At 37.4% G+C, this 24,006-nt stretch overlaps 1 protein-coding gene across 2 annotated transcripts in view; it reads right to left on the reverse strand.

The window, feature by feature from the left end:
• Positions 1-24,006, reverse strand: part of Uvrag (UV-resistance associated gene) — a 67,225-nt gene that overhangs the window by 17,180 nt on the left and 26,039 nt on the right. The window contains exons 3-7 of one of the 2 annotated variants that reach the window (XM_089649409.1): positions 19,121-20,445; positions 12,041-12,209; positions 8,361-8,533; positions 6,307-6,533; positions 5,255-5,419 (exon numbers count right to left, since the gene is read on the reverse strand). In XM_089649409.1, the coding sequence (XP_089505535.1) occupies positions 5,255-5,419; positions 6,307-6,533; positions 8,361-8,533; positions 12,041-12,209; positions 19,121-20,445 (2,059 nt within the window). Of the gene's footprint in view, positions 1-5,254; positions 5,420-6,306; positions 6,534-8,360; positions 8,534-12,040; positions 12,213-19,120; positions 20,446-24,006 lie in introns of both variants that reach the window. The other variant, XM_089649410.1, reaches the window with a different exon arrangement.

A 24,006-nucleotide genomic window follows, 5' to 3' on the forward strand; every position in this document is an offset into this window, starting at 1 on the left:
ATGCACTACGTCGTGTAATATTTTAAATCGAGCCGCTATCAATAACACCCCTTACGTAGATGGCGATAAGGTTTAAATTCCAACTTCACACCATCCACCAGTTTTGATTTATGCAAGAAAAAAACATGGCCAAAAGTGCCTTTTATTTTATTTTGTGGATGTTCAGGCACAAATATTTAATTTTTTTCCTATCATTTTATAAATAACTTAATTTGCCACATTATAAAATAAAACCATAACCGAAAATAGGTTCGTAAGTAGGAGATTTTGAACTTTAATGCAATTTTCATAGGCTTTATACATTGTTTTTTTCTGGGCTTATAAGGCCAAGATGTATTCTACTCGCAGTATTTATTTAAAGCATCTGAAACATTTGTAGGCGACCAAATTTTCAAACCAAAAACACATGATTTTGCATTACTACGTAGTGCATCGCCTTAATGACTTTATATCACCACGGATGTGTTTAATTGTCATTGTGTTGAGTTATCATGGAACCGTCTCTCTCATACAAGACTTCCGTTACACATTAATTATGATTAAATGTCATTACTTATAAACACTCATTCAGATGAAAAAGTTCAATAATTAATTATTGCATGAAAAGAAACACTTTGTACACACCACTTTTAATTAATAATAATCTACACGTTTCAAAGCCAACGGCTTCTTCGTGAGGATAATGAAAATTAAGAAATTTAAAAATAGACTAATAAGTAGATAATTAATTATTTTTTTAAATATTGGTGCCATAGTCGTTTGGTTCGCTCTTATGCCGCCAGAGGTGCACTCTGTCGACCAACAGGGAAACTACTCCATCGGCCGGTAAATAAGGAACCTACTGGACATTCGGTAACAGGTTGTTGCGTTCAAACGGCTGATACTGCCGACAGCTGGGATTAGAACTGCGCAATGCGTGCCATAACCTTGCTGAATTTTGTCTCAATTTATACCGATTTATAACATGTTTCCCTTTAAGGCGAAGCTTAATGCTAAGTCACTATTTTGATTAATCTTTAAAACGAATTGGTGTACATTATGAATACCAAAAAATATGCTTTAGATAAATTGAAGGTTTTCCTGTCGTTTCGCTTGAGTAGAATACAAATAAAAAAGAAATTACTCAATAAAAAAATAAATGTAAACTGCTAAAAAAAATATTTTTTCAATAAAAATGTATGAACACGTAAATGAAACAACTTTAAAAAATACATTATTATAGCTAAGATTATCTGTGACAGTTTCACTTGATTAACTTTTTTGCTTTCTTATAAAATTATTTACAAATTAAATGAAAACCAGTTTTGTGCTTGAAATCGAACGTTTCTAGACTGCTTTTGTCAAGCGATTTTAATGCCATTACCTACAATATAAGGTATACCAAGAATACACACATTTTTAGCTTTTAGCTTCCTCTTAACTAAAGTTTTTAAGTTATCAAAAAAATATATATTATTTTTGAAGATAATATCTATAAATTTGTTATGCCGAAACGTTAATTATATGAAATTCCCTTGATAGAAAAAAATTTCAAAGTAAGCTCTGAAAATTATTAAAAACATGTTTTGTTCTGTTATTTAATATGTTATAGGCATGAAAAAAATCACAGTGTATCTTGAAATGAAACTAAAGCATTTGTAGAGAGATTTTGCTCTATTTCCAATGAGTCATGTTTTGTTAAATATTTTTACCATTTTCGCTAAATCGTTTTTTAATATTAGCGCACTCCATAGTACATTTGTATTTACAAATCTCCCTTTCAAACCATCTTTGAACGCTTAATACGGGGCCTAAAGCCGAGAAGATAAAATATTATATTTCATTATGATCATTTATTTAGCGTTTCATTATTGCTAACAGTATTACCCGTGGTTCTATCCTACCTAACCTGTCAAGAGGTGTCAAACATTACATTGCAAGCGTTGTAGTTTGTTTGGGTAGCGTTAGCGAGCAAATTATGGTGAACATTTACTCAATTTGGCTTCAGTTTCATTTTCATGTAGTTAAAATAACACCACAAAATAATTTTGCAAATGTTGAAGAAGTGAAATTAATTATTGGTTTAGTAAAAGGAATAAACGACACAGACATGCATTAATTATTGGTTTAGTAAAAGGAATAAACGACACAGACATGCATTAATTATTGGTTTAGTAAAAGGAATAAACGACACAGACATGCATTAATTATTGGTTTAGTAAAAGGAATCAATGACACAGACATGCATTAATTATTGGTTTAGTAAAAGGAATAAACGACAGACATGAATTAATTATTGGTTTAGTAAAAGGAATAAACGACACAGACATGCATAATAAATAAAAAAAATTATTGATAAAACAGTTTTATTGGCACGCAATTTTTTTATCATTGTTTCTAAATTTCTGCATCAAATTATAATATGTAAAAAGCCATATTCTAGATTTGTGAAGACCAATTATTTTCTTGCAGTTATTAACAACATGTAGTCCCAAATGGGTTTTAAAATTTTTCAGGCCTCTGGCCGTCTGGCCTATTGACCGTTATATTTCAGCTTTGCAATATTAACCAAATATGTAAATGGAATATTTTTTAACGTAACCGAAAACGAAAAAACTGTTTTTGAATGGTTATGAAATAAATAAATTTTATTATCAAAAATAAACATATAATTTATGAAATTTTGAGTGCAAACATAAAAAGTTTAAAACATGGCAGACCTAACGTTTTTTCATCTAAATAATGTAAAATTACATATAGTTAAAAAAAATGAAAATAATTAATAAAAAAATCACAAAATTTCATAAATTTTTCTTAAAATGCTTTCTGAACCTTTAGGCTGATTTTAGTGTCACGCTCACCGTCAGCGCTCATAGATCAGCGCGTAGTTCGTCAGCGCTGAGGCTCAGCGTGGCTCGTTTCAGTATCGTACTGACCGCCTTACTGTACAGTCGAAGACCAAAATGCGGAGTGTATTAGTTATTACTGCTTTGTACTACCTATCCCAAAAAAAATAAAAACCGGCGACAACGACGACTCCATGTTCATCCATTGATTGAGCAGAGAGCCGTTGCTGGAGACTTTGTCTTGTTATATGGCGAACCTCATTGATAACTCGACCTGTATCCATTTCGCAATTTGCCATGACTGTACACGCGATGACGTCTGCTCCGCTCGACACTAGAACGCTCGCTGAAAGCAGAGGCGCTCGTGCGATCGTCAGCGCCGACAGCTACGCGGCGCCGACGCGCGACGCGTACGGCCGCGTAGCCATCAGCGCTGACCACCTTGCGCGCTGATAGCTACGCGTCATTCAAAAACGCTTCCTAGAAGTTCATATATCTCGACCATCAGCGCCGACGGTGCGCGTGCGGTCGGCGTGACACTAAAATCAGCCTTAGGACAGGTTGTTTCGGAGAATTTGAACAATTCTTCAAATTTAAAATTTAATTTAAAATTAATTAAGTTCTGTTATCATTTCATTTCTGTCAAACAACTAGCCTATAATGATATAATAACAGAATTTGAATAGGACTTTCACAGAACCCGAAAATGAACGATGACATTTTATGAATTGTTCAAATTCTCCGAAACAACCCGTCCTTAGTTTCATATAGATTTGAATACACACCACCCGTTCAACGTTGGTGTGGTAAAGCCAGCCTTGAGCCTGATTTAAGAGCGTTTTGACCAAACAAACGCCGTGTTCAAAATTCAAGTTTTTCTGACCTTACATGCTGCGTAATATTTACACCGCGTATATAAGAAAGTGGGTATGTAATTAAATACAATCTAATTTAAATAAAGCGTAATTAAATACAATCTAATTTAAATACTGAGTAATTGAATACAATCTAATTTAAATAGTGTGTAATTATATACAATCTAATTTAAATAGCGTAATTAAATACAGTGAAATTCACTTATAAGGTTTCCTCATTAAGAAGTTTTCACCGGTAAGAAGTTTTCACCGGTAAGAAGTTTTGTTAACACAATCCCTTGAAGACTGAAATTGAAATACGGCCACAGACAATCAATTTGATAGACTTGCCCTGACAGGTAATCTGGGTATCATTTCGACGAGTCGGAGACAAACCACGTGACCATATTTTTAGCACCAGGAGTGTTCGAGAATGCTTTGAATAAACTAAGACATCAGTCGTACATAACGCATATTGAAATAGCCAGACCCTGCACAGAAATGTAAAGTTCGCTAAAGCAAGCCAACGATGTGCAGTGCAGTACATTGTGGGACATTTCTTTGCAGAATCTGAATGTTCATTTTTAAACAAACCGCCTGGCGTAGCGACGCTAAAAATGAGTGAGGTGAGTAAATTAAAAACACATTTGTAAAAGTGTCTAACTAAATAGTGTAACAAAAATAGTCAATTTTGTAAACAAGCCTGATCTTTTGTAGTTAAGTTTTTTAGTGCAGTCAGAAATTTAAAATGACTAGTATTTGTAAGCAGATTTTATTATTCAGGACTGAATAGCGATATTACAATGCAAGTTAATTTATTGACAAATCACAGAAAGGGGGATTGTCATGCTGCCTCACGCGCTCCACACACTAGGTTTGTGCCGCTTTCCCCATTGAAATTCCCAATTCATCCCACATAATAAGTTTTTATTTCAGATTCCTTGGAAAACCTTGTGGCGTCAAGAAAAATCTAGATTAACTAATTAATAATAAACCGCTCGACCTACTTAGTACCTACTCCCGAATTATGTACCTGCAGTCGAAATCGCATCGTAAACAAAGTAATCTACGTACTACAAGCACCTACTTGTCTAACGACAACAATAATATCGCAAGTCGGTCTTACACATTACGAGAACTCGCCAGAAGGTTCGAGTCTACGGTCTAGGCATAATTGCCACGCCGTCGAAACTTCGGGAAAGGGCCAGACCGAGCGAGTGGTCTCGATTTAGTTGCCATTTAACTACCTGCTGTTGCCACCGACCGGACAATATAAATAAGCCCGACGCAGCGAGCATATTATTAGTATTCAGTATTTACTATCGTCGGCTGCACCTACCTACGAGTACTACGACCTAGTTTCGCGAGCATTCCATTGTATTTGCGCATAAATAAACGTGAAATATTGTGATTGTAAATCAGCTTTCAACTAATCAATAAACGCTATACCTGAGTTGGAGAGATTTTTCATTTATACACCACGATAACCACAACCTTATAAGAGAGTTTCACTGTATTCAATAACCATTGATAATAGATTCCATGCAGCGGTTATAAAGGTTTAGACAAACCCACCCAGTGGGAGGTGTGAGCAGCTTGCGCAGGTTTCCCAGGGTATCTCCGGGATGGGGGGTCATGACTCTCTGCGCGGACCAGAGCAGCTGTGCGATGTTCTTGTTCAGCAGGAAGAGGCCGTAGCGAAACAGCATCGAGTCTTTGTTGCGCGCAAACAACGGAATTCTGGAAAAAATAGATTAAAGGATTCATTCATTGACTTATACATGCCTTGAAGAGACCCATGTTGTGGGAGGGAGGAAACACAGCAGCTGGCAAATCGATTTACAGACAAGCTGTTGAACGAGTCGTAAAAACCACCGATTCTGATGTGATAGACCTCAACAGTGTACAAATGTTGGACGCGCGTTTGGAGTGTTTTACGACTGTGTACTGGTGCTGAAGAGTTTGTGGGACTACTTTATTTCATCCCACATGTGGCAACACTAACTCAAATTAATCCGCCGCTAGACGCAAGCGGGCACCAGAAGAGAAATCTTCATTCCGGTTTCAACCTTCGATTCTACCGCCACTATCTCTACTTTGTCTACCACAGTCTCCGCGTTCTGTAAAATTGTAAATTCATCCTCACGAATAAATTTAATTAATATTGCAGACACTCATTTTTAATCTCCCATCTCCTGAACACGATTTACGGTTCCGGCAGCCACGGTAAATTACAAATACACACACACACATTGCTGCCACAAGTTCAATGATGCTAGTTTCTTAGAGCATCTTCCATTGAAATACCTGTAGAACAAGGACAGCATTCCCACCCGATGCCTGTGCTCTAAAGTTTGTAATCCATTTGTTGAGATAGGGGAATATATCAAATGGAATGATACGTTTCTGCAGTCAAGGGTTGCGATTTGTTCAGGGTCATCAGTTGTATACTGTATCTGCGTGCAGTGTACAGTGCGCCCAGCTTCTGAGAGGTTAACTTGATTCTAGCTTCGATGGAGCCTCCGTGCCTGAGCTGATAACTTAGAGTTACACCAAGCATATCAATGGAAGGCGTGTTGGGAAGATTGCTTCCGTTGAAGGAGATTAGATGTATCCATGCCACTCACTCGCTCTCCTGCCGCGCCAGCTGATCCAGCACCTTGGTCCGACTGCCCATAAGACGTAGTGCGTGACGCAGCGGCACACCTAGTAGCGCGGCCGCCAGAGCCGTGCAGTGCGCCACGCGGCCTAGCGCGACGGCCAGATCGGCCTCGCGGCATTGACGCAATCCGTCAGCCGTGTCGCGGCTGGCCGGAAGCAAGATGCCCAGGATTGAGAGACAGCCCGATTCTTCCTGGAATGGCGCAGAAAGAAAATGGTTAAAAAATTGTATTAGAAACTTTAAAGGAATCGAAAATAGAAGTTACTGAAAAAACTCTACCCAAAGCCGGTAACCAGATAACTCAGGACATTGGCTATTCAACACACTTTTGAAAACTGATATAACTAAGGAAACATGATGGGAAAAAAAACCCAATTAAATAGGTCAAGATAGGTTAGGTTAGGTTAAAAAAATGTAGCTTGCCACTTAGGGTTACCTATGGCAGAGGTCTTGGTTATCCAATTAATGGTTCCTGGGGCAGTAGTACCCTTACCCTGGTTTTTATTGGTGGCATATAATACACAATACACAATAGGCTGTCAACTGTCTGCATTACAGCGTATTTTAAGCTACTTTAACAGCAAAATAAATACTTCAAAAACATATATTTCTAAGATATATTAACTATAAACTCGGTCTACCAATAGAAACTATAAACTACAACCAATTGATGAAAGAATTAAAATTATTAAAACTCTCAGATAGAAAGCTTGTTTCCGACTTGACTTTTATTTAAAAAAATTATTAATTGAATTATAGACAGCCCTGATTTACTGAGTATAACAAAATTGGGGGCAAAGTGCGGGTGTTTTTTTAAATTTTAGCTCCAAAATTAGACTTTCCGCAAAATATTCATATCTTATGATCTATTTGATATTTTTCGATGAAACTTTCAGTGTTTTACTTTAAAAAGATGTCTCTATTTATTTACTTAGCAATTAATGTGTAATTCCTTTTTTTATGAACAAAAACTTTCTACTTTCTTGGGAATCATAGAAAAAACAGTATTTCACAATCGAAATAACATATCGAAATTTATTCATACAAAATTACAAGATTATTTAGAAATTTTCAATACATTTAAAAAAAAAAACTATAACCTAATAGTGCTTCAATGTGTGATAGTGTTGGAAACACTTTCCTTTATGCAGGGGCACATTGCAAAACTTGCACATGTACCGCGTTTCACTGCGTAGTTTGTGAGCGGAACATACGCGACAACGATTTTATTTTTTTGTTGTGTTTCAAACTCATTGTATTGACAGGTAGATAGATCGGGTACCGCCGACAATAGAAAACACATGACCCCGCACTCATTTAGAACCCCTTGTTTACAAGTTTCCCGCTCCTTACCGTTTTGCGCAACAAAACGAGTAAACTCATCTCCTGCGTCTTACTGTAAAAAGGCGTATGACGAGTTTTCTCGTTTTCCGCAAAGAATGTGTTAACATACTAACTAGAACTATTCGATCAACAACTGATTGCAAGGTCATTTAGATACTTGCTTGTACCTAGATTGCATGCAATTGGAAATATTTTTGCAGAAATTGTATATGTGTTCAACTGCACGGAATATAGTTAAAGAAGGCTATAATAACCCGCCTCAATAATAATAACAATTAAGGTTGGCGTAATACTATTATGTGCATGGGTTCTATATAACTTTAAATGCAAATTTTACTGTAGATTTATGTTCCACATAAATTATTATGTACATATACATGTTTGTAAAAGCCCATACGGGCATATAATATATAAATAAATATGTTGGTTGCCAAATACGAATGGTCACTGGCAAAGTTGAAGGCAGGAGAAGCACAGGAAAATCACTGATGCGTTGAAGTGATCATGTGTCACAGGTGTCTTGAATGTCGGTGTCCTTGGCTCTCCATGCAGCGCAGGACCGCGAGAAGCAGAGGATCCTTGTTGGGGCCACGATATTCGGCAATGAAGCAATGATTCAAGAAAATGAATACCGAATACCAACATAAAGGATTATTATTATTCTGATCCAATTACCTCGTGAATAGGGTAGATCATCTGTATGTCCTGCATCAGACGCCATCTCCTGGCCTGGAGTAGCGCCAAGGAACGGCAGCATAGCTCCCGGAGAGCCGTCTCCGACTTCTTCAGCTCCTTCAGCTGGTCCGACTTGCGGCTCAGAAGGTGGTAGTTGTGCATCAACTCTGTACCTGGAACAATGAAACACATTCATTCCAATGAACACGTAAATGAGACACATCCATCCAATAAACACTTAAATAAGACACATCCATCGAATAAACACTTAAATGAGATACATACATTCCAATAAATACTTAAATGAGACACAACCTCTCTAAACACGTAACGAATGAGACACGTGCATTCCAATAAACACTTAAATGAGACACATCCAATCAATAAACACCTAATCTGCAAAATTAACATTAATCTGCAATTGGTAGAATGGTCCTAAGTAGATTGCCTACAATTAATTAAGTAGGCGCCCAAAGTAATATTGTAGCGATGCTACTGGAATATTCTGGAACGATGGCCAATGCAAATCTCATTGTAGCGGGAACACTCTAGATGAAATGCGAGCATTCGGCGTTTCTACCTACAAGTCTGAATGTTCTCGATGCACTCGGGCGGCTATAAATGAGGCGCATCGAGATGTACTCAGTCAGTCAATAATTAGTAGTTTTACGAGTGCCCAACCTCCGAGCTCTGCGACCGCTTGCTGCCGAGCCTGCCTGAGCCGGCCGCTATGGCCGGTCCCTCCCGCATCGCGCCCCGCTGTTACTTCACCGCGCCGCTACAGGACCTTATCTATCTACACCCGGCTCTGCACGGACTACGAATTATTATGGACTCCTCGAGATCACATCAGCACCCTGGTCCCAGCAATCATCCCTGGCCAGTGCTCCCCACCCTGCGACACCTTCCCCGGTCTGCGCCTCGGCCCCGCGGCTTCGTTGCCAGCCTGCATCTCCCGACCACGTCCGTCGCACCTTTGGCTACCTTGTTCACACTGGAGTACCCGGAAGACTCCCCGTCTTCACCAGTGCTGAACACATCCACGAGTCCGGTCTCCACCAACGCGGTGTCGACTCACTGACTACCACCTCGACCATTCCACCGCCATCATCGCAGCCTACACCTGGTGTCATCTCCCAACTGCGCAACTCTACCGACTCTGAATAAACGGTGTGACACAACAACCATTATCTTTCATTGTCTCACTACCAGATTCCAAAAATATTAACCCCTCAGACCTCCGACATATTGACCATTATATTTGTTAAAGACAATGACATAAGAGTTAGTACACACGCAAAGCTCACATCAAAAGTTAATGTACAGCACATCATCTTTTCTACCGACACACGACGCCATCAAATATTTCTTCCTATGGTAGGAGAGGGGGTCAGTTGAATTCGAGAGCGGCTGAGGAACATAATTTCATCTGTCTAAGTGACAACTTTACTTACTGACAGCTTGAGCACGTTTTCGAAATGGATGATGAGGACCAACACCAGGGCAGGGAACGAGAAGAGAGCACGAGAGCTGACGAGAGCAAACCAGATTACCCAGGAAAACAATTGAAAACAATCAACAAACGAACAAACTAGAAGCTTCTCTATGTAGGTATCAGGCCGTCCAACTTTATCAAAAAACCGAATGATATTACCATATAAACATACTGAGATTAAAAATATGATTAATTTTGAAAGGGCGAAAATTTGTTTACTTCAAATTCAAATATTGATTATATTTATATTTTAAATATATGTTAAGTATGTTTGCCAAATAAAGATTTTTTTTTATGTTTCTAAATTTACTAGCACACATGACGATATGAGCTAACATAATAAATAAGAAATGCATTATTAGGCTGCTTATGTCATGGCTGTCAAAGGGAACACGGAACTTAGTTGGTAGCTCCGTAATTAAAATGACCCCCTCTCCTTTTTACGGCGGAGAGGGGGACGCATAACTTTTCAAATATCGCGTCGGGAGCGGTTACGTAAAATAAATTCGGTTAGCGAAGTTCAGAACCACACTTATAGCGCGTTATCTTTTTACGTGTGTCGGGTCTGTATGGGATTGTATGGCGAGCGCTATTGTGCTTTATATTATCTGTTGATGTGAGCTTTGCGTGTGTACCACCCTTTAGGGGCGAGAATTTGTGTGTACTTCCACTTTGCAATCAAATTCAAATAAATGGAATATTTCTGAGCATATCTGAAAACTAAAAACTGTTTTTGAAAGGTAGTGAAAAACGCTTTAAAATTTTTAATCAAACATAAAAAAGTTTAAAAAATGAGGTGAGCCCTTGCACATTTTCATCTAAACATTGAACTAAAAGTACTGATAATGAAGAAAAAAAACACAGATTTGATTAGACAAATGTTTTATAAACAATATAGTCACCTCACTTAATAAAAAATTCTCCAAGTTTCAAATAAATTTTTCTCAAATTGCGGTCGAAGCGAAGGTGTACACTTTATTTCTTCTGTGATTAACTTTAAGAAATTTAAATATTTTTTATTAACTTTTTTGTATGTGTACGTGTATATATATACAGGGTGTCCGGAAACTCGTAGTACAAGCGGGAAACTGGTGAATCTACATCACATTTGGAGTCGATTTTGTAGTATATATTTTTTTGATTTGAGCTTTCGTTATCGAGTAAATCGAGTTTGAAGTTGATTTTTTTTTTTTTTTTTTTTTTTTTTTTTAATCAAATTCTTATAAATTATTACTGAAGATCAAAGTACCCAACTAATTAAAACTATTTGAAAGTAAAACAAATGAAGAAACTCGGATTTGAAGCATTATTTTGAAATCATCCTTCATTTAACCCGGTGTAATCATAAAATATTTCTGCTCTGCAGGGTTAAAACATCTGTTGTTCAACCCTAAACACCAGAAAAAAATTTAACCCTAAAATAGCCGAAAAATATTTTTTTTTGGTTTTTTTTTTTTTTTTTTTGAAAATGCTTAAATCCAAAAACTTTATGTTTTTTTGGGTTCCCCATGTGGTGTAGATTCTCCAGTTTCCCGCTTGTACTACGAGTTTCCGGACACCGTGTATATATATATACATTTTCTCTTATTATTTCCATGTTTTTAACATTTCTTTGTTTTTAACCTTTCTTTGTTTGTTTATTGCTTTTTAACCTTCTTTATCTTTATTGCATGATGTGAATATTGGTTATTGGGTTGTAACCTAATTCTTTTACGTATTTTTTCTCTCTCTCTAAGCATGTTATGTTATAAACCTGTTAATGTTCCTAATAAAATAAAATAAGATTTGAATATAAAGCGTGGTGTTTTCTCTGTCTAACACCGTTTAGATCATATTTCTCACCCTGAGAGTAAGGGAGACGCAACGATTTCTAGGAGACCTTATGAGCAAAAGCGTACCATAGTCTGCGGGGTTAATTCATTATTGTTTTTATTTATGTTCTCCATAAAACGGTTATACACCAATATATCATGGAGAAGATTACAAATTAAAAAGTTTACAGAGGCAGTTTTACTATTTTGTGACATGCGTTAAAAGAGTTACTGAATTGTCAGTAGGTGACATTTAAAATGTCGATGGCTAATGAGGAATCGTTAAGCAGTTGAGTCACTCTGTTTATTGGCGCGTTCTGATAGGCAGAAGTCCTCGCTTTCGGAGCATATAAGAGTGCATGGGATTGTCTCACCATTATCCTGGTTTTCCTCGAAGAGACGGCCCCTCTCCAGGCGCAACTTCCTGAGTCGGGCCAGTGATGCATCCCGTTCGTCCTGCAGTAGGCGACGCTTGAAGCGCGAAAGCTCTGCCAGTCGAGTCAGCTGCGAGTGACGGAGCCGTTGGGATGGAGACGGCTGGGACTGCTCCAGAAACATAAAATAAACAATATTACATCAAACACACTACTAATTTCGGTTGCCTGCCTGTGGTTGGAGATTTACTATATTTAGTTCATCAATATTACAATACAGGTTGTCCGGGGATAAAGTGCGCTAACTTCAGGAGGTGTTTCTATAGGTGACCGGATAACTCATCAAATAACAATTCAACACACCTATAAAAAGTGTTATAAAGTTATGAAAAGTGATGTTACATATGTAACCTATTTAACCTAGTTTTTGTTTCATCACTTTTAATGACTTTATGTCACCTTTTAAAGGTGTGTTGAATTGTCATTTTGAAGAGTTATCATAGAACCGTAAATACAAGTAAAAAAATAAATAAGTTTTTTAGAAATTCTAATGTTTTAGGTTAAAAGGTTGAATTTTTCGAATGGGAAAATAAATATTCTTCTATGGAAAAATGTATTTGTACAGGAAAATAATCATTGGAAGCAATGGAAAGTTATTTTTCTTTTTTACTTCTAACATAATGTAGAATCTTCTTCTTCTTCAATGGCGCTACAGCCCATTTCGAGCCTTGGCCTCCTTTAACATGAGCCTCCACCGCCCTCTGTCCTCGGCCGTCGTCTTCCAATCTGCAACATGGAGTAGTCCTCTGGCATCTTTCCTGACATCGTCCTCCCATCTCAGCCTAGGTCTGCCCGCCTTTCGTTTGCCTCCCGGGTGTCCTGTTAGAACCTTCTTTGGTACACGTGTGCTTGGCATTCGGTGCACATGTCCGGCCCATCTTAGTCTTTGGAGCCGTAAATGAGTAGAGAGTCTGGGAGCTTGGTAGATGTCATATAGCTCCTTATTGTGGCGGATTCTCCATGCCTCTCCCTCTCGCACCGCTCCTAAGATTCTTCCAAGTACCTTTCTTTCGAAGGTGTCCAGCCGTTCCGCAGACTTTGCTGTCAGTGTTCCCGCCTCACATCCATAGGCCGAGACCGTTCTAATAATTGTTTTGTACAGGGTTATTTTGGTTTTCCTATGGACGTTTCGGGATTTGAACACTGGCAGCAACGCGAAGTAAGTGTTGTTAGCGGCTGTGATGCGCTTTCTTACTTCTACTGGGTCTTCGTTGTCCTGCGTTATGATGGAGCCCAGGTAGGCAAACTCTTCGACCACTTCAAAGTTATAGGAGTTTTTAAAATTCACTTTATCTTTTATTCTGCGGTGTGGGGTTCTGGTTTGCATCATGATTTTAGTTTTTTTCTCATTGATTTGCAAGCCCACCTCTCTTGCTGCAGTCTCCAAAGGGTCAAACACCTCTCTTACAGCCTGTAAGGATCTTCCGACAATGTTAAGGTCGTCTGCATATCCAACTATTTGATTGGTTTTGTAGCAAATGTTTGAGTCGGTAGCAATCATTGTCTTCCTCACGACGTGCTCCAGAACAATATTGAAAAGAGTGGGAGCTAAGCCATCACCTTGTTTCAGCCCCTGGGAGACGTTAAAATCCTCCGTTGTTTCACCTCCTATCCTTACTCGACATCGTGAACCAACCATTGTTGCTTTTACAAGCTTGACTATTTTGGGCGGTATACCAAAATTTAGGAGTATTTCATATATTTTCTCCCTATCTATACTGTCATATGCCTGTTTGAAGTCAACAAATAGTTGATATATGTCTATATCGAATTCCCAGCATTTTGTCAGGATTTGTCGAGTAGTAAAGAGTTGATCAGTGGTGGATCTCCCCCTCCTAAAACCTGCCTGATACTCTCCCAGCAAGTTCTCTGAATGACGTTCTAGTCTTTCTTTCAAAATCGTTGTGAAGATTTTATACGCTGTACAAAGTAGCGATATTCCTCTGTGATTTTCACATTTCAATTTGTCTCCCTTTTTATGTATGGGGCATATTATACTAGTTTGCCACTCTTCTGGTACTCTTTCGGCGGTCCATATTTTTACAATAAGATTGTGTAGCAGGTTTTTCAGATGTTCGTTTCCATATTTATAGAGCTCTGCCGGGATATTGTCTCCTCCCGGTGTTTTATTGTTTTTCAATTTATTTAGGGCAGCCCTTACTTCTGCCACCGATGGCGCTCTAGTCGTTTCATCATTATTTAGCTCATCCGGAATGTGAGTTGGTTCGACTGTCAGGTTGTTATTGGGATTCAAGAGCTGTTGGAAGTATTCTTTCCACCTAGTCTTAATCTTTTCCTTATCTCCTATTATGTCTCCATTACTATCTCTGCACAGGGATGTGTTGGGTTTAAAGCCCTTTTTAAATACATTGACGCCTTTATATGCTTCACGTGGATTGTTATTAACAAAATCATTTTCCATTTTCAACAATATGTTGTTAAAATATAGTCTCTTCTTTCTTTTAATCAAATGGTTAGCATCTCTTCGTGCTTGTTCGTAGGCTTGTCTTTTTGATCTTGTTCCTATTTCTAAACATAATTTTCTTAGCTCATTTTTCTTGCAGACGCTCTGTATGCACTCCTCATCGAACCAGGGATTTCTAACCTGCCTAATGTAGAATCACCTCTCGAAATTCCTCTCTCAATCATTCTCTCCCGATCCGGCCCACCACAAACCTCACCTCACCAGGGGTGTTGGTTATCCAATAAATGGTTCCTGGGGCGGCGGTACCAATAATCGCTGCCCAAATTAAAATTGTCAATTCTGGATGTGCAAAAGATCTTTGGTTCGATGGCTGAAGGTGTCAAATTGTATTGGTACGTCTATATTACTTCCTACTTTAACCAACTTTATTTTTGTAGGAAAGGCTTTGTTAGTGCTAAAAATCCCACTAGAGGGCGTCGAGACATATTATATAACTGAAATACAATTACTTCAAAATTATGCTCACTTTTTTCTTGATCGTCTACATTCATACATTGGATTGTATATTTAAAAAAAATACTGATTTCATTTTATTATTGTCATTTTCATAATATTGTGTAAACAAAACCCTAGCTAACAACCAGTCTGTAAATTGCCCATTTCACACATAGTGAGATGGGCAATACGTCATTGTTGTAATGATAAACTAATGTTTATAAGACAAAGTGATTATAAAAAGCACAAAAGATAGCAAATTATTCCCGTCAGCAGCATTTATACATTCTCAGGAGATTTTTAAAATTTGTATGGATGTATCAGGCTAGTAATTATTATAAGAAAAATATAATTTTCTTTAATTCAAGGCAATGCCGAGCTTGTCTCGTCATTGTGGCTGTGTGTGTCGTGGACTGTCACTGGCTGGATGTGCGCCACAGTATCTACACAGTCGACTCGATATTTCGTAATCTATGGTTTAAGACATACTAAAAATAATCTATGGGTTGTGACAAGGCAGATTGATGGGAATAATTTCAATAATCTGTAATTGCTATCGTGATTGTGATTAAGGAATTGACATAACAATCAATAACATTAAATGTCGTTTCTTTCCTTACAGGTAATGTTTTGTTAATGAATGCTTTTCTTTATGTAAATCTTGTGAGATTAACAAAATAAACCTCTCTTTTCCTTACAGAGAAACTCAATTGTGTTTTAATTGACTGTGTCGTTCAAATCACAAGGAAAATATCATTATATATGAGGCCCCTAGAAACAAAGACGGAAGTGTCCACCAAACGTCAAAAATGAGTTGAATATGCAGTTTTATAGAGAAAGGTTCATTCTATCTCGAGAATATATCTGTTTTTAATATAATTGTCATTAAATCATAGTATTTTGGCTTTAAAGTTTTGTTGTTGTAACAAATACGGCAGTGTCCACCTCCTTCCGAAACAAAAGCGGCAGTTTTTCAAATAGCCAATCAGGATCCTTTATTCATAATGGCGGCCGCACTTGAATTCATACAAACTCGTGCGGAAGCGTCAGTGAATCGTGTAGTGAAAAGTTGTTATTTTTTGTGGAAATAACCATTTATTGTTAGTGGACGTCAAATATTCCAAGAATGGAAACTTTCCCCGATATATTGCCACCGGAATCAGTGAGAAAACGTGTCAAACAACCGCATAAATGGAAGGCAAACATCGCCAAGAAAAAAAGGTAAACCGCCATCATGTTGTAGGCAAATGTCAAAATATGACATTTTTAGATTTATCTGAATTTGTTCACAATTTTTTTTGCAAGGAACTGGATCGAATCGGCTAGGCGAATGGAAAAATGCTTCGCAACTTATTCTGAATTCAGTAAATTCCGCTATTGTAATTCAGTAAGCAAACGTCTATGCTTTGAATGTAATGTGTCACATAATTTGACGCGCGGAGTAAACAACTTTGAAAATTTAATTTATCTAGTGTTAAAAGTCTCATTTAAATAAAAACTTGTTAATTTAGTGTCTTTATCTAGTGTTCAGTGGCGGTTCTTCCCTTAGGTCAATTGGTGTTTGACCCCCCAAAATTATAAGACAACAATAATAAATATAATAATCAATTATGTGCATCAAAACATTTAAAATGTAACGCGAAACAGCGGCGGCGGCGAGTGACTAGCAGTGACATCTGTTGTCTCTAATGGAAGCTTTCATTCACAAGTCCACACGATTCGCTGGGTCAATTTAAAGAATGTCCAATTTGGCATCTTCTGTCCCTACGCGCGCCATAGAATAAACGAGATGGCACTATATTTTTCGTCGAAGTAAAAATTAGCTTCCGAAGAAAGTTTAGGGACGCTTAGGTCATGACCGTGGGGGAGACAACACGGTGAATATTATATGTTTTACAGAGATGGTGACATAAACAAATGTCGTTTTTTCATTTTACACGCTTGTAGTGTGTGGAACAATGGTTGTTTTTCAATTGCATAGTTCGGGAAAGGATTAGAATAATTATTTATGTTGTTATCGATTTAGAATGAAACAAAACAAAAAACGTAAAAAATCATTGTCAAATAGAATCAAACACTGATTTTATTTATTTTAATGTTGTGGACAACTACATTAAAACTTAATATCTTAAAAATAATTTGCCGTAAGTACATGGATTGTGTATTTATTTCCAATTTATTATATTAACATAATATTTATTTAGAGTCCGCGACTCTAAAACTCTATAACAAATTGATATAGTTAATAATATATGGGCATTTTTCACAATATCAAATAAAGATTAGTCACACATTTTTTTCAAATGACCTACCACGACTGAATCCCTAGAGCCGCCTCTGCTAGTGTTTAAGTCTTACTAAAAAGTACATCTTTATTCGGAGCGTGTTTTCCTTAAACATCGAGTTTTATTTAGTTTAAGAGTAACCTAACTGTTAAAAATGTGTTTCTTTTGTGCGTAATTTTAATATTGAATTATTGTGACAATGCCTCGCTTTACCAACGAAGAACGGGCAGATATTCATTATTTTTATGGACTACATGGTGGAAATTCCGAAGCGGCGCGCCGGGAATATGCACGTCGTTTTCCGAATCGTAATGTGCCCAACGCTCGTGTTTTTGTTCAAACGCATGCACTTATTCGCGAACAAGGAATTGGCCGAAGACCCCGAAACAACAATGCTATTAATTTACCAATAGCGGACGAAGACTTCATCATGGCTACAATTGTAAATGATCCTACATTGTCGCTTCGTAGAATTTCCGCAATGACTGGTGTTCCTAAGAGTTCTATCTGGGATCTCTTCAAGACGTACGGAATGCACTCGTTCCATTATCGGTGCGTGCAAGGCCTTCTGGAACGTGACCCCGTATCAAGGATTGCATATTGTCAGTGGCTACTTCGTAAGCAACTTAATAACCCGAACTTCATTGGGAACATCCTTTGGACGGACGAGGCCCAGTTCAACAGAACTGGTGTGATAAACCTGCATAACTTGCATGAATGGGCGGAAGAAAACCCGCGCTCCGTAAGGCAGTTGCACCATCAAGTTCAATTCTCCGTTAACGTTTGGGCTGGAATTATTAACAATCAAATTATAGGACCGCATGTGTTGCCACCTAGGCTTAATTCAATAAATTACCTGGATTTCTTGAAGAATGACCTTCCCGTTCTTTTGGAAGAAGTTGATTTAAATAGAAGACGTGAAATGTGGTTTCAACAGGATGGAGCTCCACCACATTTCGGACTTGCCGTTCGTCGCTACCTAGACGAACAATTCCCAGATCGTTGGATTGGACGAGGGAGTACTTCGCCATGGCCGGCGCGTTCTCCAGACTTGACACTGTTAGATTTTTTCTTTTGGGGTGCGATGAAGGATAAAGTTTACGCCAAAGAAGTAAATAACGTCGAAGATCTCCGGTTACGTATTCACGAAGCCGCAGATGAAATACGCCACAATGTACGAATTATAAATAATATTACTGTACGTTTACATACTTGCCTACAAGCAGAAGGTGGACATTTTGAAAATATTTTAAATTAGTAAAAAGCGATGAAATTAGTTAAGTGTTCAATGAGTTATTAATATTTTTTATAATAAAAAGTGTAACGTGATTTTAGTGCAGTTCTCTTTTTGAATTTGGTAAAATATCAAAACATACGGCGAACTCTGTGTTGTTATTGTTTACAATTCACATGCGGTTTCCATGGATACGCGCCACTCACAATATGCAACGTTGCCACGTTCACACTTGCGAATTTATCGGGTAAGTTTGCACCTACACTATGGCTTTTTAGCAGGTATGTCTTTTTGTATGAAAAAGAAAAAATTGGAATTTCGGAAAAAGTTATTTATCTTTTTTACTCCTACGATCATGTAGAATCCCCCCACGAAGTTACTGCACTTTACCCCCGGACACCCTGTATAGATGATTTAAAATAGTATTCTTAAACCGGTTTACTATCATATTATTAAAATTTCCTTGCATATTGATGAATAACGGACTGATTAAACGTTTTTTTTAGATTGCCAACAATTTAACAAAGTGGACACTTCCGTCTTTGTTTCTAGGGGCCTCATATATATATGTAAATACATACCTTGAATTCCAGAAGCTTATTCAAAGGCAATGTGAACCTTCTATCGGAAGGTTTGGAGGTGTCTGTGTCCATTACTTTATGGCCAGGATATCTTCTGCCCCGATCATTAACTTTCCTGTCTTTACCACTCTTTAAATTAATGTCCGGCGGTACAGACGCAAGCTTCTTATCCCTTGAATCGGTCGGTCCTTCTGACTCTTTAATTTCTATACACTTTGATAAGTCAGTCTTGCTTTCAGATAGTATTTTACCGAGGTCTTTACTTCGAGAAGAGTGCCTGTGCTTGCCGGACAGAAGAGAAAACTCTCGACACGACATGCTCAAACGTTCGGAACGCCAGAAATCTCCGTTATCGGCCATGGGGCCTTGCGGTGAAAGATTCTCGCAATTCTCCATAGCAGACTTCTGATAAATCCGTTCTTTTATTTCTTGCACCGCTTGTGATCTCTTCTTGATAGAATACTGCAGTAAATGTAACTTTTGTAGCTTTTCCGCCGTGTAACTCGGACGAATCTCCGATTTGAGAAACTTGAGTGATGAATATCTGCATTTTAAAACTGGTTCGGTCTTAGCGTGGTCATAATTCTCGGCGGTCTCACTCTCTTCAATGTCCATGCGAATGAGATCGCGACTCGAAACGCTAACAGAACCTGCCGATTTTAAAACGTCCGAACTCACGTCGCTGCCCAAATACTCTCGGATTTCTATATCTGTGTCGCTCTTGGGAGAATGTTCGTAAATGGAATTGTTGTACGAATCGTTTCTCTTCCGTCTGGATTCAGAATCTTGCACGTTTCTTATGTAGTAATCTTGTTTGTTCGACGAGCTTGACGAGCTAGCGACACTTGCGAAGCCCTGTCGGAAACAACCTGTTGGCGGGGAATGACTTTTTGAAGCGTGTCTTGATTCAAACGAATCAGTTCTAAGCCCGGGACTCGACGAAGACCATTTATTCACTCGATTGTCGATCGGTATCTTCCTAGACGGCGATGCTTCTTTCCCCATGATCGCTATACCGCCGGGATGTTCAAAGTTAGAAACCCCGCTAGATGGCTCGAGTCTCAAGCTTTCGTATGAGCAGAAATATCCCCCTATCATTTGAAAGACGAGCGTGTTGGTCTTGAAACTCTTGGGCGTGAAGTCCAGGGCCAAGTTTGCGCCGATGTGGAGAAGTCCGCTGAAGTTCACGCCCCACGTCTGGACGATGGTGTCCATCTGCGGGTGCCGGGGTTCGACTGAGAGCTGGTGGTTATTTTGATTGTCGTGTCGTGTGTGCCGCCAAACTCGAACGACGACGTTCATAGATGACATCTTGTGGATCAATTCTAAAAAAAAAAAAAATTAATTTAATCAATGTGTTTTAATTGTCACCTTGGGAGACACATGTAGCTATTGGGACTGGAAAGCAAACTCTAATAGCTCTAGGAGATGTGAAGAGGATGAAGAACTACCCTTTCATTCAGCCTTGATGGGAAGACTCCCATACCAGGGGCTCGATTATCCAATCCAGGGCGCTCGCTCTTATTCTCCAGTCTCGTCGAAGGTACATACTTAGATGCCAAACATCAAAAGTCATTCCACCCGAATAGTGAGTGGGTCGAACCATCGACACCAATTTGTCTTCGACGGCTGTCAAGATCTAATCTATTGAATCCTACCCTAAGATCATTTCCCACGCGCTCGTCGAAGTACAAGCATTGCATATTTTTACAAAGTTGTTTTAAGGTCCCATATAATGGCTGATTTACCGGCGATGTTGGCTGCAATACATAAGATAAAAATTGTAAATAATTTAACATAAAATTCATTTTCCCAACACTTTTAACATTATAATGACATAATATTTTTTCATCACATTTGCAATGTAGCCTGGTGTTTCATAATTTATTTATATATACGCCTAAAAAGGTTTTTACATAAAGGTGATACATGATGAGTGTACATAGGAGAATATCTGTATTATACAGGAGATAATGACAGTAAATAGATGTAATCCATTGTAAAGAAGGTACAAAATACACAGTTGTAAAATTGTGATTACAAGTATAATGAGAAAATATTAAGAAATGACTAAAAAAAAAAAAACTAAATAAAAAATAAAAACTAAATATGAAGCAATATTAGTAAAACCTAAGAGTAAAAGAAATTACAACACTACATATAAGATAAATCATTAAAACTAATTTACCAACGCTACTCTAATTTGTAGGATTCGACAAAGTGTTGGTATAGATTATACTTAATTCTATAAATGGAGTCAATAAATAAATCAATAGCACCCCCATACTTGTTGCCCAGATCATGCATCCTATTGGTCAGTGAGTGGTTGTGTATGTATTGCAGAAGAATGTTATATTTTGTCTTGTATTCCTAGTCGGCACATGGAGTTTAATAGTGGCAAGGATGGCAGGACTATCAATTAAGTTGTTAATGACTCTGTGTAACACAACCAGGTCTGAAATAATCACAGTGTCCTTCTAGGATTAATATAATTACTTCTCTGTAAAATGTATGTTTAAGGGTGCTATTTTAAAAGTTTTTAAAGATTCTGAAAGGTCCTCAACGCGAAGTATAAGACCTAGAACATCTGGGAACATGTATGTACCTAGATGCAATACGACAGCTGCACAACACCATCATGAATATATAGGCCCAAAGTTATTTAACAATTTACCGGATACAATAAAAAGTGAGAAAAATTATTTTAAATTTAAAAAAAAACTTTCGTTGTATTTTTACAGAGAAGATTGACTTACTTTTATCGATGATTTTCAGATATATTCTGTTGTTTATATTTTTGTTGATTTTTCGTCTATTTTTGTTGATATTCTGTTTCTATAATTAATATGTAATTTTCTTATTGTACAATATTTTGTAGTATTTTACAGTATTTTTGAAAATATTCATTTTCCATTTTTGTAACTATACATATTATTATCTATATATATATATACAGTGGGTTGCCATATTAATAGGGACACCTATGGAAAATGTGTTTTTTACACTTTGTGTTCATAAAACACAGATGTGTATGATTTAAGGTGCGGTTATTATTATTTATTTACAAGGACATTAAATTTAGAAAAATTAAACACCGTATTTGTCCTTAATCTAAGATTATTTTATTATTTTTTAACATTATCGAACAAAAAATCAATATTTCGTAATTTCGCCTTTAGCCGCAATAACAGCTTGTACATTCTCAATGCACAATTTTGCAGTAATCTTTAGGTCAGGAGAATGATGCCATCAGCGCCCTTGAGGTGATTTTGCACAAAAACGGCGCTATACAAGTCATCCAATTATTATTATTATTATTATACCCGGATGAGGTTTTCGATGAGCTGCTGCTTCGTTGTGATCACCTCCTTGGAAATCTCCCTCTTGGTGAGCTCCTACAGGTTTTTAATAGGGTTCATGTTAGGGGAAGTCCCCGGTCAAGGTAAAACTTGCACATTTAGTAGTAACATGTAGTTATTTTTGGGAGATGCAAACTCCCTATAATTTACCCTACAGTAAACAAAGCAATTTAAAGTTTTGATTTGAATTGTAGTCAAGGTGCCTCTGCCTAACCATATGTTATAGTATACAAATATTAGAGGCAATATTGTGGGAACCACAATTTTTTCCACCTAAACTACGTTTTGCTTCAATAATTCATCTGTAAAAAAATATCAGTTTTGATTTGTTTAGAAATATATTGTTATTCTAAATGTACCCCGCCACAAGTTGCTGTGGTTCATTATGTCTGTGGAGATAGATAAACAATAGCGCGTGTTTCTTTTACGTCCAACAGATGGCGCTGTTTAAAAAAAATACCATGTTTTTACCGGTTGCATGTGACATGTACTTAATATAGGTGTATAAAAACACACACGTATTCAAATGCAATGTTGCTTCAAAATTTGAAAGCAATCGGTGAAGAACTTTTGGAGATTTAAAATTTTGAACAAACGAACATAATTTTTTTTAATTTAAATAGATTTCTTGAAATCTTCAGAATCTTAAAATGAAAAGTATGGTGAAAGAGACAGTATCAAATATGAATGTAAATAAGCCATACTGAATCATTGTATGTTTATTTATTTAATAACATCAATATTAAGGTTCAACGATGGGGCAATCAATATTTTATCAAAATTAAACAAAAATATATTATTCATATATTTTGCATGGCAGTGAGGCATGGAATTGGCAGAGAAAGGATGAAAGTACACCGAATGCTGTGGAAATGGGATCCCTGAGGCGTATGTGTGGTAAAACCTTGTATGATCTTGTGAAAAATGCAGAAATTCGCAAATAATGCAAGGCGTTAGCGTAATGAGTAGGATTGAGAAAGGGACGGAAAGGATTAGATGGTTTGGGCATGTAGAGTGAATGAGCAAAGAAAGGAATGCAAGGAGAATATATGATGCAAATGTGAATGGTAAAAGAAGTCGGGGACATGGCACGATCAAGTAAATCAAATACTTGAGTCGGGCCATGTCACAAGTCAGAATAATAGAAGAGTATGTATGAGACGATGTATGAATGTGAATGAGGCAAGAAGTGTGTGCCAAGACCGAGTTGTTTGGCGCTCCGTCCTCTCTGCCTACCCCTTAGTTGTAAATCACTCGACATTAATCTTAGTTATAAACCACTAGTTATAAGTCACTAGCTATGAAACTTAGTTATAAGCCACAAGTAATAAGTTATAATAGATTAAATGCATAAATTAAGTTTTCCTTAAGGTAATTTTCTCACGCAAGCGGCGCTATACAATATTTAATGTGTATATTTATGATATTCACAAATGTTTTTTACATGCCAATTACCTAGCATATGCAGACGATAAAAAAATCTACTTAGTTATCAAATCAATCGAAGATTGCATTAAACTTCAAGAG

Source organism: Hesperophylax consimilis, chromosome 30, assembly GCF_061612785.1.
Source record: "Hesperophylax consimilis isolate HC1 chromosome 30, BYU_Hcon_1.0, whole genome shotgun sequence".
Lineage (NCBI taxonomy): Eukaryota > Metazoa > Arthropoda > Insecta > Trichoptera > Limnephilidae > Hesperophylax > Hesperophylax consimilis.